This window comes from Dermacentor albipictus, chromosome 1 (assembly GCF_038994185.2).
Source record: "Dermacentor albipictus isolate Rhodes 1998 colony chromosome 1, USDA_Dalb.pri_finalv2, whole genome shotgun sequence".
NCBI lineage: Eukaryota > Metazoa > Arthropoda > Arachnida > Ixodida > Ixodidae > Dermacentor > Dermacentor albipictus.
In genome coordinates, this window is record NC_091821.1 from 105,521,108 (window position 1) to 105,539,253 (window position 18,146).

At 43.0% G+C, this 18,146-nt stretch overlaps 1 protein-coding gene and 1 long non-coding RNA gene across 2 annotated transcripts in view; one reads left to right on the forward strand and one right to left on the reverse strand.

Moving 5' to 3' along the window:
- The window catches only part of LOC135914179 (copper-transporting ATPase 2-like), a 152,230-nt gene that overhangs the window by 123,487 nt on the left and 10,597 nt on the right, over positions 1-18,146 (forward strand). The window contains exon 19 of the mRNA XM_070524259.1: positions 3,709-3,826. Coding sequence (XP_070380360.1) covers positions 3,709-3,826 — 118 coding nt within the window. The remainder of the gene's footprint in view (positions 1-3,708; positions 3,827-18,146) is intronic.
- The window catches only part of LOC139049079 (uncharacterized), a 41,042-nt gene continuing 23,465 nt past the window's right edge, over positions 570-18,146 (reverse strand). The window contains exons 2-3 of the long non-coding RNA XR_011508113.1: positions 2,265-2,354; positions 570-698 (exon numbers count right to left, since the gene is read on the reverse strand). This is a non-coding gene — a long non-coding RNA (uncharacterized lncRNA). The remainder of the gene's footprint in view (positions 699-2,264; positions 2,355-18,146) is intronic.

Consider the following 18,146-nt stretch of genomic DNA (forward strand, 5'->3'; position numbering starts at 1 on the left):
AAGAAAAGAGAGAAGAAAAAGCAGCAGCAATGTGTGTCAGGACCTACTTGTAGCTGTATGGTTGTACTATGTGTTCTAAGGTGCTGATATGCCGTGTGGTCAATGCTTGCGCAATAATATTAAAAATCTGGAAGGCTGTATCTTCGAATCATGTTTTATGCTCGTGAAATGAAATTGATGGAACGAGATGAAATATGAAAAAAATCTGGAATAAGAATCTGGAAGAGTTCATAATTCTCTGTTCTTCAATCTTCGTCCTTCTATTTCTGTGTCCTTATCTTTTCTATGCTTTATTTAGCATGCCTAATGAGTGAGATAAGTCAACAAGGCTCGTTAATTGTTTTGAAGCACTGAAGCTTCTTTATGATTATTATTATTATTACCAAAAACATTGTTGCTCCATAGCCTAGCAGAGTGGAAAGCACAGTCTCGCTCAATCTCCTGGGCTTCTTAAAAATGAAACTTCTTAGTGCATGCAGCCAAGCAACAGATCTGATCACGTGTGCAATGGCTTGGAAATTTTGACAAAGGCTGTACATCTCAAGTCACATACAGTAGAATGTCGTTTATGCACTCACAGTCTTCGTGATGTTTATTATGAGTCATGGTAACTCATTGCAGTGAAATCCCAATAATTCAAAATCTCTTGATTCAAATTGATGAAAAACTTGAACTGCTCTGTTGGTCCCGGCAAAGCCCTGTGTATTTGAATAGAAAAAGATCTCCCATGAATTTGAACTCCAAAAACCATGCAACGGTTATTTCAAACAAAATCTCTCACTCCCATGCACCGCTTTTCGGACAAACCCGAGCCAAAGGCAAAGCTTCGATGCATTGCTAGCTACTGTAATGTCGCTTGCCATAAAAATTTAGAGCAAAGACACGCGGGAAGCGGAGACTGAAACTGAACAAGCCGAGTGGCAAGTGCCCGTCCAGCTTAAAAGGGGCAGGAAGGAGCCCTGGCCTTTGAAGCCAAAGCCTGTAGTGAAAGTTTGCCTTTGCAATGTGAGTCAAGCCAGCATTATGAAATGTACTGCACAAGGCAGTGAAAGTTTGGGAAAAATGTTACTAGTCTTGTTTCATATGTACTGTAGCAATAAATTGAAGAACTTTGGTGATATTGAAGTTTGATATTGATAATATTGGGCATTGGAGCTGAATGCTGAATACAAGTTTAAACTTCTCCACAGTTTCAAAAATAAAAGGATAACCTTGTCTAGCATAGGTGATGTATTTTGATTTAAGTAGAGCTCTCTAAATATGTTTCACGCAAAATAAGTTTGATGATCTATTGATCTTGAGCCCCTTGTGGAGAAATGATGTCATGCAGCAGCTTTCCCTTTTAAATTTGTGAATTTCTGTGCTGATGCAGATGTGCAGCATTGCAACTTCAAATAGCCTTAACAGAAACTGTATAGGTTTCACATTTTTTGCAACATGGCCTAGGAAAAACTTTTCTTGCTGTATATGAGATATCGCCTTACACTTATCTAAAGCTTAGTGTATTTCACTGTGTTGTTTCAATTACCTTTGAACATGCAGGTATAGTCATGTGACTTTTTGAGGAACACTTGAGTGACAAAAATTTAGAGTAAGAATTACATTTTATATTCTGAATATTTACGACGGTCTAGCATTGCCAGCCTTTGTTCTGGCATGACCATTCACTTATTTGCAAGATGTAGCATTGTATTATGATGAGGTTATCAGTATATATTTTTCTAAAGATGAATTTAAGGTGCCATTTATGGTCTACCATTTCATGTTACAGTTAAACAGGGAATTTTGAAAAGATACCTTAAACAGACACTGCAGTGTTCTTTGTTGTATCTATTTCACCCTGCCGTTTTCATTCTATGCTGTGTAGCATTTTCTTTGCTAAGGCACCAATAAAGTCGACTCCGTTAATTCGACCGTGATGGGACTGACAAAATCGATCTAATTATCGAACAGGTCGAATTAAACAATATGCATAAGGGATGTTGGAACATACCGCCAATTAATTTGGCAGTATTTGCCAGAGTCTAACATGTCCCCGAATCTAATGCACACCCATTTTCTATGTTTTCCAAGTAGAAAAATAATGCAGAGATTATATTAAAGCTCTGAAACAAAGTAGACATCTGGCACACATCCGATTGTTTAGAAAGAAAATATGTGTTGCACAATGATGCCCCCGGTTTCCTAAAGTCAGCATCATTGCACAGTTATGCAAAGTCAAATTCGCCGCAGTACGGTTGTGTTATGTGGTAAAGCATACAAACCCCATGAAGATGCTTGTAGTTAACGCGACAGCGTTAAGGGCCCCGTGTCGCAGAAAATCCGTCATCGGCATCCAGCATCGAACATCGTTTCTGCAGAAATCATTCCAAACCATGCATACCCAACCACACAGGCCCTCCATGTAGTGCAAGAAAGTTACTGAACTAATTGAATTTCTCAAAGTACAATACATCAGAAAAATCGGAAAGTACAACTTACACACAACCTACAGACATGATAGCATTGGATTGTAATTTGAATATATGAGAAAACATAATTCTGTTACACTGAAACTCAAACTCAAACCCCTTTTCCAGCGTTTCTCCCATTCATAGACTGGCCACGGCATCCAAGATTTGCATACGCCAGCATGCGCGAATATTGTAGACTACAGAGTGGCGCACCCAGTTCCTTGCAACGCCTCCAGATGGGGCTCGCCTGTGCCGCATTGTGGCCCAAGCAAGAGGCCGCATTTCTGCCAGAAAGCTTGCTTCAAGCATAGCATTTGCCGCCAGTGTTTCCCGGTAAACATTATGGTTACATAAGCTGCAGTTGCTGGGAGGCGTGAGATGCAGTCAGGGATCTCTGAATGCTATCGTGTTCCACTCTTAAAGGCAAAGCTTGTGTCTTCCAAATTTGTATCTTATTGCACCAAGCAGCCAATTTACGGCCCAGTTTTCTTTTAAAAGAAATCAAGAAGGCATGCGTTAGAATTGGGTAAGTACTGTAATCAGACATTGTGGGCTACAGCTATTCAATTCTTCCTAGGGCAGGCTGAATAGCCGTTTTAGATGACAGATTTTTTTAAATGCATGTTCTATGCGTTCACTGTCCGCTAAGCTCTGCCAAGACAGACGCTACTTCTTAAAGGATTGCTATTGGGGTTACCATAGGGGTTGGGCCGCGTGCGTGATGACCAGTCAAGTTCACATTATTGGGTGAAGGCGAATTTTAGGATCAAAGCAATGAAATTTAGGGCCCATAAGTATGTACGGGCGCCAGCGGGGATGTTTGGCCGGGATCGAATTAATGGTAGTCTACTGTACCTGCGTGCTTCTGCAGTGGGGACAGCATACTGCGTTTTTATGACATGTAGGGATAGTGCAAAAAAAGCAGTGATGCCATGATGCTCATTATTTGACTGTTTGCTTAGCGTATATACCATTAAATAACTCAGGTTACTCATTGTGCAGCAGTCACAGTAAATTTATTGGCATCCTACTTGTGACTTCAGATATCCTTGAAATGATTTCATGCCACTGCTACTCAGAGTTGTATTTCTTGCCACACAAGTCATATATTCTTTGTGCTGTGTGGTGTGGGGAGATTTTACTACTATCGGTCATTGTATGAAGAGCACTTGCAAAGGGTTCGAGTGTATAATGTCAAATTTATTCTCTGTGCTTGCTATAAATGCTCATATTTGTTTATCCTTCATTATTTCAGAACAATCTCTATGATGTAGTGGCTGCTGTTGATCTTTCAAGGAAGACTGTGCGACGAATTCGGATGAATTTTTTCCTTGCTAGCGTCTACAATCTTGTGGGCATTCCTCTTGCAGCAGGTATGAAAAGCATGTGCATTGTCTAGCTGCACTTGTTTTGTGGACATCGATTTGCAACTGAATCTGACCACCATCTCTTATTTTTATTTTGTCAATTTGCGTTTAAACTAATGGTCACAGCTTAAATTGCATTCCTTTTATAAAATGTGTCAACATTTAAGACCCATTAAGCAACACTATCAGATGCAGAAGATGCAGAACAAATTTGGTCATTGCGATTGGTTTCACTGGTTTTTTTTAAGTTGGAATGAAAAATTTCTTCACTCTGCTGTAGTTTATTTAAAACAGATTGTTCCTATTTGGTAAAAATAGTGCAACTGAGCTTGCTTGTGCTTCCATGAGGAACATGCAGTTTCCCACAGCACATAGGTTATGCAGTGGTTATCGTAGAGGGTCATATTACTCTTATACAGTCGATCCCGGATATATCGAATCCGGATATATCGAATTATTGCCTATATCGAACAGTTTAAAAATCCCCTTGGGAATCCCATGCAAAAGCATAGCGCTATTGTTTGCGTATATAGAACTCCCGTGCACCGGCATATCGATGTATCAAACTCCGTGCTGAGCTGCGCCCCGGCAAGTGCGCTTCTCCTCACGAAGATCTGGTGATGTTCCCGCAATCTCACGCGCCGCCCCGCACTCTGAGAAAGGGGCGTGGGGGTAAAACGCACGTGACAGGGAGTACTTGGAGTGCGATTGGGTGTGAAAGGGAAGTGGGAGTGAGAAACCACATTGACCGCAGGCGTCCGTTTCCTGTGTTTTGGTTGGCTGACACCGCTGGCGCAGCGAGACGAACAAGGTCATTGCAGCTTGGGCTTGTGGTACTGCAGAGTGGTGCGTCTTTTGAGTCGCTTTGTTCCTTTTATTCACGAGGCCAACGCGAAGGCTTGAGACTCGTGTGGTGCAATGCGTTTTTCTTTCCGCTTTTGGCACGTGTTTCAGAGCCATGGCCACGAAAAAACGCAAGAATTTGGATTTTTCAACAAAGGTTGATATCATTTGATGGGTGGAGGCTGGCGAGAAAAAGTCGTCGGTTGCCACGGCATTCGGAATTCCTCGCAACACCCTGAGTACGATCCTCAAGAACAAAGCCGATGTTAATCTGAAGGCAGTGCAGTTCAGTCGCCCTGGAGCGTGTCAGGTGCGCGTCCCAACCTTTGACAAGGTCGAGAAGGCATTGTACACCTGGTTTTTGGAGACACGTGCCAAGAACATACCTGTTGACGGCCCAATGCTCATGGAGAAGGCCAAATGGTTTGCTGTGGCCTTCGGAGAAGAAAGCTTCACTGGTGGCTCTGGTTGGCAGCAGTGATTTAAGAGTCGCTGTAGCATCGTCGGAAAGACCCTTTCGGGCAAAAGCGAGGCGACTAGCACAAGTCACATAGAGAAGTGGTTGTCCGAAGAGTGGCCAAATATTTCCGACAGCTTTTCGCCGTCGCAAATATTCAATGCAGATGAGACGGCACTGTTTTGGTAAATGCTGCCAAACAAGACTCTGCATCTGAAGGGCACTGCATGCCATGGTGGAAAGAACAGCAAAGTGCGCGTATCGATTTTGCTTGCTGCAAATATGGATTGGTCATGCAAACTACGGCAGTTTGTTATCAGAAAGAGCAGGTCGCCACGCTGCTTTAAGAATGCGAAAGGCCTCCCGGTTCGATACACGTTCAATAAGAAAGCTTGGATGACACACAATTTTTTTCGTTGAGTGGCTACAGGTGTGGGATGCTGAACTGGAGAAGTCTGGCCACAAAGTTTGTCTTCTTCTTGACAATTGTTCGGCCCATCATGTCGTCTGCCCATTAAAGCAGATCACCCTCAAGTTTCTGCCGCCAAACACAATGGTAAAACTTCAGCCTCTCGACCAAGGCATTGTTAAAGCATTTAAGGTTGGATACAGACGACGACTGGTGCAGAGGCTCCTAATCAACCTTCGATTAGGAATCGAACTCAAGGTGGACCTCCTCGGAGCCATTCAAATGCTGGCTGGTGCTTGGAACGACGTGAAGAAAAGCACGATTGTGAACCGCTTCCGCAAAGCAGGCTTTGTGGTAGCTGCAGACGACAGATGTCTTGACAGTGAAAACGATGATGCTGGATTCCTGGACAGCGAATTTCGCGAGCTCTCAGCATTCCCAGGCGCCATCTCAGGTGGCATTACAGCACGCGATTTCGTCAGCACTGACGACGGCGTGCAAGCTGTAGCAGATTGCGCTGATGCGGAGATTGTGACTGACATGATGGGTGACGAGGACGCAGAATCGAGCAGCAGCGAAGGTTCCGACGAAGAGGACCTACCACCATGCACTGCAGCTAAACTTGCATCGGCTTTCAGCGTCATTCGCCACTGTTGTGGCACAATGGAAGGAGCTGGCCTTTCTCATTTGGACACTGTCAACAAGCTTGAGGACAGCTTAATGAACTTCATGGTGCAAAAGAAAAAGCAAGCAAAGGTCACAGATTTTTTTCTTCCGAAATAAAGTGCTCTGGTCATTGCGCTGTGTTTTTTGTTTTTTTACGCGCCTTGGAGGCACAGATAGGTAAGTTCCCATCAGTCACGACATCGGGAAACTGCCTTGAGATGTGTGGAGTTTTTAGAGAAGCTTTTGACATGCATATTTTATATTTCAAATATGCTATATCGAACTATTTCGAGTTCGATATATCCGGGATCGACTGTATATTTAAATGCGCTCTTTTTGCACCTCCTGGTCTTCCTCTGCTTGCCCATTCAGTCATATGATGCCCATTAGAGAGTTTTAGAATAGGGGCCCCTAACGTTTTGGGGCCCCAAAGAAATAGCGTCGAAGCCACTGCGCATGCGCGAGACGCAAACTGCGTTTGAGTTTTGCGTTGGGAACGCTATTTCACCGATTTAGCGGGAGCTGAAATAGCGTTCCCAAAAGCTTTGCGTCCACAAACATGGCGGCACCCATCGAAGCGACGGCTCTAACCTAGCACCAAACTGGGTTCGATTCGCGGTAACGCGTGAAGATCGCCAGCTAGGAGAAATGACTGCAGTTATCGCTTTCTCTCAACTAGCCTGTGTTATGAAGATTGATTCATTAGACGCCGCTGATTCCGAATTCGAGTGTGGATTTTATGGCTCGTAGGCCTAACGCGGCTAAGCTTGGCTAGTGAAGGCACGTAAAGTTGGTTTTGTTGCTCAAAACTAAGCATAACTAATTGTTTGCTGCTTAAAGAATAACCTCTAAATTGTAATTAAATGCGAATACACGCACGTCAAAATTACTATTCATATTATAAAATGGTATATTTTATTTAATTATTTTTAATCGTTTTTCTTAGACGCCGTAGTGGCGCTGTCAGCGCAAGACGCTATCCGCAAATGCAAAGCCCTATTCTAAAACTCTTCACTCCTGCGTGCCCCAACGCTAACACCCGCAAAGCTTTTTGGGGCCCCTATTCTAAAACTCTCTATTTTCATTTCTGATATGTAAGGTGAGAGAGCGTACAGGATGTGGTCCACTTACATTCATCTTTACTTTGATGTACTATACATCCTCATAACAACATTTTAATTATCTTAGCTTCACCCAGGGGCAACTAAATTATAATTTCAGCATACTGCCTCCAAGCTGCCTCGCACTGCCACACACACTACCAAACTTGCGGTCACAAAGAAGTTGACCAAACAGGTTCCATGCATTGTTTGTAGCGAAAATCCGACAACTATAGCTATGAGAGCAAACTAACAAGCTTTAATCCACAATTAGCCCTGCATTAGATATACAGAACTGTTGAAGGTACTATTTCTTTACACAATAAAATGCCTTCCTCATTTATTGAGGTGCTTGTGTCGAGGTGGATATTGATCTTGCGAAATCATGCAAGGCCAGTTTTGCGTGGCACAAGTCACACTTATGTTGTTTCAGGTGACTTTGATAAAGCTGATCATGTTCAGTGATGAACAGAAGAGCATCAATGGCCAACAGAGCTTTTACAGGGAGAGTGAAATGACAGTAATTTTTAATGGGCACAAGTCTGATGAGTACTTCGATATTGCAATTTGAAAATGTGCCTGAAGTGCTTTATTGGCTCCAAATGAAGATAGTATGGAGGAGTTGGGCAAAATCACTGTTCTTCTGATATTTGAGTGAATAAAGCTTGAGAAATTTGTTTGCGTCAGCTGTGAAAAATACTATCCTTTATCACAGTTGCTCTATCCTCTTATTGCTCTTCTACATGGGCTTTCAATTTACTTTATTACCTTGAAGACTCCACTACGGGGTTGATTACATACACATTCATCAATTAATACAGGCAGTTACAAAATAATGGCAACAATTTCAGAACATGTCATTTGACATATGATGGTAGTGACTTCAGTCTTAGCTGCATGGGGAAAGGTGCTGGTCCGATTGCATGGATGTACATCGTGAAGTCCGTGACTGGTGCACTTCGATGTGCATCAATGAACCATGATGTATGGTGGATTGTTAAGAATGGTCTAAAAGAATTTATGAAAGAGGAAAAGGGTGGCGTGTTAATGGCAGATGACGAGAGCTGTTAAACAAGACTTTGTTTTCTACGATGAAATGCTAGTGTCATATAAATACGAGAATGGAATGGAACTACCGATATCTGATGAATTGAGCACACACATCTCCATCTCTTCTTTTTTTTTTATTTCACCTGTCACAACGCCATCCACATTTGGTGATGGCAAACTCATTACATAATCGGGCTCCACATATTTGTCAGTGAGTACCATTTGTATGGCCTCCTCCAAAGTCAGGAACTCGTGCCAGGGTATTTCTTGAACAAAGCATCAGCTCCTTTAACAAAAGCAGCAATTCACAAAACTAATATGCATTTCGTACGAAGCTGCAAATGCTTTCCCAATACTTTTCACATTGAGCAGTAGAGACCACACATTATACCATTGTTTTCATTTGGGAACTGCTGACAATCTGCTTGAAAACTGGCTGGAACTCTTCAGCACATTTGAACTTTCTGCCTGCAAAGCACTGCATTAGACGTCTAAAAGCATTTCTCAACTGTTAATGTGGATGTATAAAGGATCTCTTGGCATAAACAGTGGAAGCCAAGTGCCAAGGAAATGCTAAAAAAAAAGTTCACTTATTTATTTATTTATTTATTTATTTATTTATTTATTTATTCATATACCCTAAAGGCCCGTTCGGGCATTACATAGAGGGGGTAGCCAGTTACAAATACAAACGTGTAAAAAAGAACATTGATAAGATACATTGACATAATTATATACAGAAAGAATAACATACGCAAGTAAGCACTCAACCCAGAAATAATCACACATTTAGGAAAACCTTCAACTTTAAACAAAAACATCATGGTTAATGGCAGATACAATGTCCCTCGGTAGTTTATTCCAATGATATGTTGCCAAAAGTAATGGTGAATGACGGTACAGATTAGTGCGAGCAAAAAGGGGTTGCACCTTAAGGTGATCAAAACGCTGAAAAATACTTTGAGCTGCATTGATGTAAGATTCGCGGAACGGTGATCTACTATGATAAAGCACGTGAAAATGTGGTAACAATGTTATTAGTCGGCGGTTTTGAAGAGAGGACAATGAAAGTGATTCCTTGATATCCGTAACACTGTAGCTTTGCGAGTATTTTTTTGTGATATATCTTGCTGCTTTATTTTGTATTGCTTAGAGCTGATCAATCACATAGGTTTGATGCGGATTCCAAATAATGGATGCGTACTCTATCTTTGAACGAGCAAGCATAGTGTATGCTAATAACTTAGTAGCAGAGTTCACCAAGCATAACTTACGTTTAATGAAGCTGAGTGTTTTGGATGCCTTACTGGTTATGGTATTAATGTGCTCGTTCCAGGATAAATCAGAGGATAAATGAACTCTGAGACATTTAAATTTGGATACTTTCTCAACAGGGATTCCCTGAATCATGTAGTAGCTCAATTCTGGATTATGTGTTCTCGTGAACGTCACGGCCTTAGCTTTAGAAATGTTAATTTCCATTGCCACTGGCAACACCAAAATGCGAGTTTGTTGAGGTCTACCTGTAATGAGTTCTCGTCTTCGGCGTTACTAATTCATCTGTAGATGATACAGTCGTCTGCGAATAACCTTATAGTAGAAGATAAAGCGTTTCCTATGTTGTTAATATAGATAAGAAATAATATTGGACCCAGGACCGAACACTGTGGTACACCGGATTTTACATGCGAAAGTGAAGATGAGTACCCATTCACGTACACTGATTGACTTCGGTTGGTTAAAAAATAAGCTATCCAATTTGTAATCCTACTGTTTATGGTAATATTCATTAGCTTCATTATTAAGCGGATGTGCGGAACTTTGTCAAATGCTTTTGCAAAATCAATAAATATAGCATATATTTTTAGTCCACCATCAACGGCTTTGTGGAGGTCAGTTACCAATTCGAATAGTTGGGTTTCACAGGAACGACCACGAAGGAAACCATGCTGATTGCTAGAGAAGAAATTGTGATCTGATAGAAATTTCATGACGGTGGATGATATGATGTGCTCTAGTAATTAACAACATATGCTTGTTAATGATATGGGCTTGTAGTTTGAGACTAAGGAGGGATCACCAGATTTAAAAATGGGAATCACGAGTGCACACCTCCAGGCGTCAGGCACGCATCCTGTATCAACTTACTGTTGAAAAATAGCAACCAAGATACGTGATATAGCTGGTTTTGTAAGTTTTAGCAATTTTGCGCAAATGTCATCTGGTCCGGGTGCCAATTGACTGGTAGACGATCTATAGCGGCTTCTACACCTTCACAAGTGACTATGAGGTCATTCATTGAAGTATTTAAGCCGATAAAGTTACATCTGGTGGCACTGGTTCTTCTGATTTGAAAACCGAACAGAAAAAAGTGTTTAATTCTTCCGCAACTTCGGACTGCAGAAGAGGCTGACCATCTTTCATTATCGACACAAGGGATGATGACGATGGTTTCGGATTTACTACTTCCCAAAATTTTTTACGGTTGTTTTTTAACATTTGTGATAAGTCGTAGTTGTAATATTTTTCCTTCGCTGCTTCAATTTCTGCTTTGCAAAGTCTTGCCTGTTCGAGATAGCATTCCCACTCGTCGGCAGAGGTCGAATGCTTTGCCTTTGAATACATTCTTTTCTTCTTATTATTGCACCGCTTAACGTGTTGTAAACCACGTGTTTTTATTTGAAGGTGTGATAGTAATTCTTGGAATATATCTTTCCTTAAGTTCAGTGAGTGTTCTTTGAAAGATCTGCTAATTTTCGTTTGTATCACACTCGGAGAAGATCAATAAAAACTTTTGTATCACGCTCGGAAAAGGTCAATAAAAACTGCATAGAAAATGTTAGTAGGTCATTATTTAATCCGTGCTCTGTTGTAATCGTATATGGTTTTCTTTGCATTACGAGGTTTTTCATATTTTATGGTGTACTTGCAGTGGATAACATTGTGGTCACTCATGCAGTCAAGGACGCGTACATACATACTTTGTTGATCTGTAGTCAATACAAGGTCTGGAACTGAATCAGCAAGTGTGGGACTTGATACCATTTGGCTCAAACTAAACACAGAAAGAACATCAAGAAACTGCCTACATTCATGCCTTCTTGCGCCCTCGACGGGTCTACATGTTGGCCAGTCAAGCTCATGTATCATGAGCTGTATCATTGCCCAAGCTCATGTATGCACCATTTCTTAAATTAAATTTAGGCATAATTCACTTCGAAATTTAGGATTACTACATGGTAACAGTGTTAAACAAAAAATTACATTTTTAAAGCTCCATGAGACATTGTGTTGCCGGTATGTTTTGTTGCACAGAAACCTGCTCGGAGATTTTTTAAAGCTCTCTTCGGGTATCTTGGAGACATAAGCATGAGCGTATAGTGCTGTTGCATAATTTTTTGTCAGCATGCACTGCAAGCTTAGATTTTCTTTCTTCTTTTTTCCAAATTTTAAGCTTAGGCAGCCATGCTGTACTACTGCTTTAACCTCCTACTTTTTTTTTTGCTGACTTGAGAGAAAATGTAAAGTGGTGTAATTTTACTGCAAACAGTCAAGTGCAGCCATTTCTTTTCTTTCTCTACATTATTTCACTTCACTTTATTTGTCTGCACCTTTCAATAAAAAAATGTAGTTCATCAATTAATTATTCTAAATTGAATAACTTGCATGTACATAAACACACCCAGTGCATGAAATATGTGAGAATACTTTTGATCACTATAAAAATTAACACTCCAATTACAACATTGGCAAAAAAATGCCGAGAGCCAGTGGGGCTATACTAATCCAGGTACCGCAAAATTAAAAAGACCCACTAAGCTTCAACAAAAGACACTCCCTCACCAGAACAGGAATTGGCCTCCATGGTGCATTATTTGGCTACTACCTTCCTGATGACTCATTCAATCAACTAATCGCCCTCAGTCCCCAGCAATTTCGGAGCACCTGACCAAGTCAGTGGTCAGACCTGCAAGGCAGCAGATGGTGCTAAGAATCTCTGGACCTGGACAGACCGCCACTGAAAACTGAACCTGGTAACGCTTAACACACGAACCCTCTCGAGTGAAGCTAGCTTAGCAGGACTCCTTGAGGAACTATCAGGCATTGTGTGGAATATTATGGGCCTTCGTGAAGTTAGAACTGGTGGGACTTCTGCAGTGCTGACTAATGGCCATATCCTCTTCTATAGAGGACTCTCAAATAAGAAGCAATATGGGATAGGATTCCTAATCCATAAGAACATAGCAGGTAACATTGAGAAATCATACGGCATTAATGAGAGAGTAGCAGCAGTCATACTAAAACTAAATACAAAAGAATTGAAAAATTATCAGCCCATTAGCTTACTCCCAGTGTTATATAAAATATTTACCAAAATAATCTCTAATAGAATAAGGGCAACACTGGACTTTAGTCAACCAAGGGAACAGGCTGGCTTCAGGAAGGGATACTCTACAATAGATCACATCCATGTCATTAATCAGGTTATCTAAAAATCTGCAGAGTACAATAAGCCTCTCTATATGGCTTTCATAGATTACGAAAAGGCATTTGATTCAGTAGAGATACCAACAGTCATAGCGGCATTATGTAATCAAGGAGTACAGAAGGCTTACATAAATACCTCAGAAAATATCTACAGAGGTTCTACAGCTACCTTCATTCTACACAAGAAAAGCAGGAAGATACCTATAAGAAAAGGGGTCAGACAGGGAGACACAATCTCTCCAATGCTATTCACTGCTGCTTGGAAGAAGTATTCAAGCTATTAAACTGGGAAGGCTTAGGGGTAAAAATCGACGGCGAATATCTCAGCAACCTTCGGTTTGACGATGACATTGTTCTATTCAGCAACAGTGCAGATGAGTTACAACAAATGATTGAGGACCTTAACAAAGAGAGTGTAAGAGCGGGGTTGAAGATTAATATGCAGAAGACAAAGATAATGATAAATAGCTGGCCAAAGGAACAAGTTAAGGATCGTCTATCGGCCTCTAGAGTGTGTGAAGGAGTACATTTACCTAGGTCAATTAATCACGGGGAACCCTGACCATGAGAAGGAAATTCACAGAAGAATAAAAATGGGTTGGATCGCATACGGCAGACATTGCCAGCTCCTGACTGGAAGCTTACCATTATCATTGAAAAGGAAGGTGTACAATCAGTGCATTTTACCAGTGCTGACATTGGGGCAGAGACTTGGACACTGACAAAGAAGCTTGAGAACAAGTTAAGCACGAATAGGAACGAAGAACGCTAGGCATAACCTTGAGAGACAGAAAGAGTGCAATTTGGATGAGAGAGCAACTGGGTATAGCCGATATTCTAATTGACATTAAGAGAAAAAAAATGGCACTGGGCAGGTCATCTAATGCGTAGGTAAGATAACCGTTGGGCCATTAGGGTTACAGAATGGACACCAAGAGAAGGGAATCGCAATCAAGGACGACAGAAGACTAGGTGGAACAATGAAATTAGGAAATTCACGGGCGCTAGTTGGAATTGGTTGGCGCAGGACAGGGGTAATTGGAGATCGCAGGGAGAGGCCTTCGTCCTGCAGTGGACATAAAACAGGCTGATGATGATGATGGTGATGATTATGAGCAGTAGTCATAGTAAAACTAAATACTAGGAGGTATAGAATAAAGGTAGTACAAGCCTACGTTCCAACCTCCAGTCACGATGATAATGAAATATAACAGCTTTATGAAGATGTTGAATTAGCGATGAGAAAAGTGCAAACTCAATGTGCTGTAGTCATTTACCACTTCAATGCAAATGTTGGGGAAAAGCAGGCTGGTGAACAAGCAATTGGCAACTACGGCATTGATTCTAGGGACACTAGAGGAGAGATGTGGGTAGAATTCACAGAAAGGAATAAGCTGCGAATAATGAACACCTTCTTCAGGAAGCGTATCAACAGAAAGTGTACCTGGAAAAGCTCTAATGGTGAAACAAAAAATGAAATAGATTTCGTACTTTCTGCCGATCCCAGTATAGTGTAGGATGTAGAAGTGTTAGGCAGGGTAAAATGCAGTGATCATAGGTTAGTGAGGTCTAGGATTCACCTCAGTATGAAGCGACAAAGAGTCAAATTGGTCAAGAAGAAACAGGCCAGCCTAGATGCAGTAAGGATAAAAGCAAGCCAATTTGAGCTGGTATTTGCAAACAGATATTCTGCCTTAGAACAGAGGGATGAAGATGACATAGAGGTAATGAGCGCAACCGTAACTAGACTGGCTTCAGCAGCAGCAATTGAAGTAGGAGGTAAGGCAGCAAGGCTACCAGTAGATAAGCTCTCCCAAGTAATGAAAGACCTCATAAAGAAATGACTAAGATTGGAAGTGTCCAATCCAAGAGATCAGATAAAATTCGTTGAACTGTCAAAACTGGTCAACAAGGTAAGGGATATTCAAAATTATAATGTAAGCAAGACTGAGAAAGCAGTAAAAAATGGACACAGCATGAAATTAGTGTGAGAAACAAACTTGGTATAGGACAAGCCAAGATGTATGCACTGAAAGATAAGCAGGGTAATATCATCAGCAATTTCAAAGATGTAGTAAAAGCAGCAGAAGAATCCTATATCGACCTGTTCAGTACCCAGAGCAGCCGCGATACCTCCAGTCGACTTCATAGTAACGAAAGGTTACAGAGGCTGCCTCTGTAACTAGCGTTGAAGTTAGAAAGGCCTTGCAAGACATGAAATAGGGAAATGTGGCAGGAGAAGATGGAATAACAGTCGATTTAATTAAAGATGGAGGAGACGTCATGCTTGAAAAGCTCGCGGTCCTTTTACCAAATGTCTCTCGACTTCAAGGGTCCCAGAGAACTGGAAAAATGACAACATTATACTAATCCACAAAAAGGGAGACAAAGAATTGAAAAATTATAGACCCACTAGCTTACTACCAGTATTGTATAAAATATTCACCAAGATCATTTCCAACAGAATAAGGGCCAAGAGATAGTCAACTTCAGTCAACCAAGAGAACAGGCTGATTTCAGGAAGGGATAGTCTACAAATGGATCACATCCATTCCATCAATCAGACAATTGAGAAATCTGCAGAGTACAATCAGCCTCTCTATATGGCATTCATAGATTACAAAAAGGTATTTGGTTCAGTAGAGATACCAGCAGTCATAGAGACATTACGTAATCAAGAAGTACAGGAGGCTTACGTAAATATCTTAGAAAATATCTACAAAGATTCCACAGCTACCTTGATTCTCCACAAGAAAAGTAAAAAGATACCCATAAAGAAAGGGGTCAGGCAAGGAGAATCTCTCCAATGCTATTCACTGCATGCTTGGAAGAAGTATTGAAGCTATTAAACTGGGAAGGCTTAATAGTGTGGATCAAATGTGAGTATCTCGGCAATCTTCGGTTTGCATATGACATTGTCCTGTTCAGCAACACTGGGGACGAGTTACAACAAATGATTGAGGACTTTAACAGAGAGAGTGTAACAGTAGGTTTGAAGATAAATATGCAGATGACAAAGATAATGATCAATTGCCTGGTGAGGGTACAAGAGTTCAAGATCGCCAGACAGCCTCCAGAGTCTGTGAAAGAGTACGTTTGCCTAGGTCAATTACTCACAGGGGACGTTGATCATGAGAAGGAAATTTACAGAAGAATAAAATAGGTTGGAGTGCATACGGCAGACATTGTCCGATCCTGACTGAAAGCTTACCACTATCATTGAAAAGAAATGTGTACAGTCAGTACATTCTACTGGTGCGAAGGTATGGGGCAGAAATTTGTAGATTGACAAAGAAGCTCGAGAACAAGTTAAGGGGGGACGCAGCTTTCGCATCGCGAAAAATGGAAAAATGGCCGAAAAATCGACTTTTTGAAAATCACATTTTAAGTTTCTATAACTGTTTTTGTATCTGTTTTCGAAATAACCCTATATACCACGTAGAAGCGCTGTAAAAAAATTGTTTTATCAGCCAAGGTGGCGAAACATTACGCGGAACTCAAGAAAGAACAGCATTTTTCAAGACACGGTATCTCTGGAACGGTGCAACCGAGCAGCGCCGCCATCATGGTCTCGTTGGAAAGCGCATTTCTCTGTCTTCAGATTTGCCGCATCAGCTATCTCCTCCGTACAGAAACGAGCACACAAAAGGGAAATGATTGAAGGTCGTGTACGAGTCTGCGATTGGCCATGTCCGCCTATGATGCCCGCCACACGACCTACTGTATAAGGGCCACGACCTACTTTATACGGTAAGTCGTGGCCCGCCATGTGACTCCAGCGCGGTTCGCCATTGCTCCGGCGCTCGCGTCGTCCGCTCGGCTCTTTGCACCTCGCGAGCCTGGAAGTCTCGATGTAATCTAGATGTGTCAAAACTGGCGCCAGGCGGACATCGCAGTAGCGTGGCCGATAGACCCGCGGCTAAGCATTCCGAGCATCGGCGACGCGGACTTCGCGACCAAAGATTCGCGCACGCAATCCTCAGACATGCGGCTAGGCCTTTCACCACTCGGTGTTTCGGAATTCGTGACCAAGCACATCGCGCATGCAATCCTCGTACCTCGGCTAAGCATTTCGCGCATAGGAGTCTCCGACTCGTCGATCAAGCACATCGCGCGCAGACATCTCGGACCCTCGCCTAAGTATTTTGTGCATCGGCGCCTCCGACTGCGCGAATAAGCGCATCGAGTGTCGACTCCTTGAGCCCGCGTGTAGGCATTTCGCGCGTCGGCACCTCGGACTGCGCGTATAAGTGCATCGAGTGTTGACTCCTCGAGCCCGCGTGTAGGCATTTCGCGCGTCGGCACCTCTGTCTGCGCGAATAAGCGCATCGAGTGTCGACTCCTCAAGCGCGCGGCTAGGAATTTCGCGCGTCGGCACCTCGGACGGCGCGAATAAGCACATCGAGTGTCGACTCCTCGAGCCCGCGTGTAGGCATTTCGCGCGTCGGCACCTCGGACTGCGCGTATAAGTGCATCGAGTGTCGACTCCTCGAGCCCGCGTGTAGGCATTTCGCGCGTCGGCACCTCGGACTGCGCGTATAAGTGCATCGAGTGTCGACTCCTCGAGCCCGCGTGTAGGCATTTCGCGCGTCGGCACCTCGGACTGCGCGTATAAGTGCATCGAGTGTCGACTCCTCGAGCCCGCGTGTAGGCATTTCGCGCGTCGGCACCTCTGTCTGCGCGAATAAGCGCATCGAGTGTCGACTCCTCCAGCGCGCGGTTAGGAATTTCGCGCGTCGGCACCTCGGACGGCGCGAATAAGCACATCGAATGTCGACTCCTCGAGCCCGCGCGTAGGCATTTCGCGCGTCGGCACCTCGGACTGCGCGTATAAGTGCATCGAGTGTTGACTCCTCGAGCCCGCGTGTAGGCATTTCGCGCGTCGGCACCTCTGTCTGCGCGAATAAGCGCATCGAGTGTCGACTCCTCAAGCGCGCGGCTAGGAATTTCGCGCGTCGGCACCTCGGACGGCGCGAATAAGCACATCGAGTGTCGACTCCTCGAGCCCGCGTGTAGGCATTTCGCGCGTCGGCACCTCGGACTGCGCGTATAAGTGCATCGAGTGTCGACTCCTCGAGCCCGCGTGTAGGCATTTCGCGCGTCGGCACCTCGGACTGCGCGTATAAGTGCATCGAGTGTCGACTCCTCGAGCCCGCGTGTAGGCATTTCGCGCGTCGGCACCTCGGACTGCGCGTATAAGTGCATCGAGTGTCGACTCCTCGAGCCCGCGTGTAGGCATTTCGCGCGTCGGCACCTCTGTCTGCGCGAATAAGCGCATCGAGTGTCGACTCCTCCAGCGCGCGGTTAGGAATT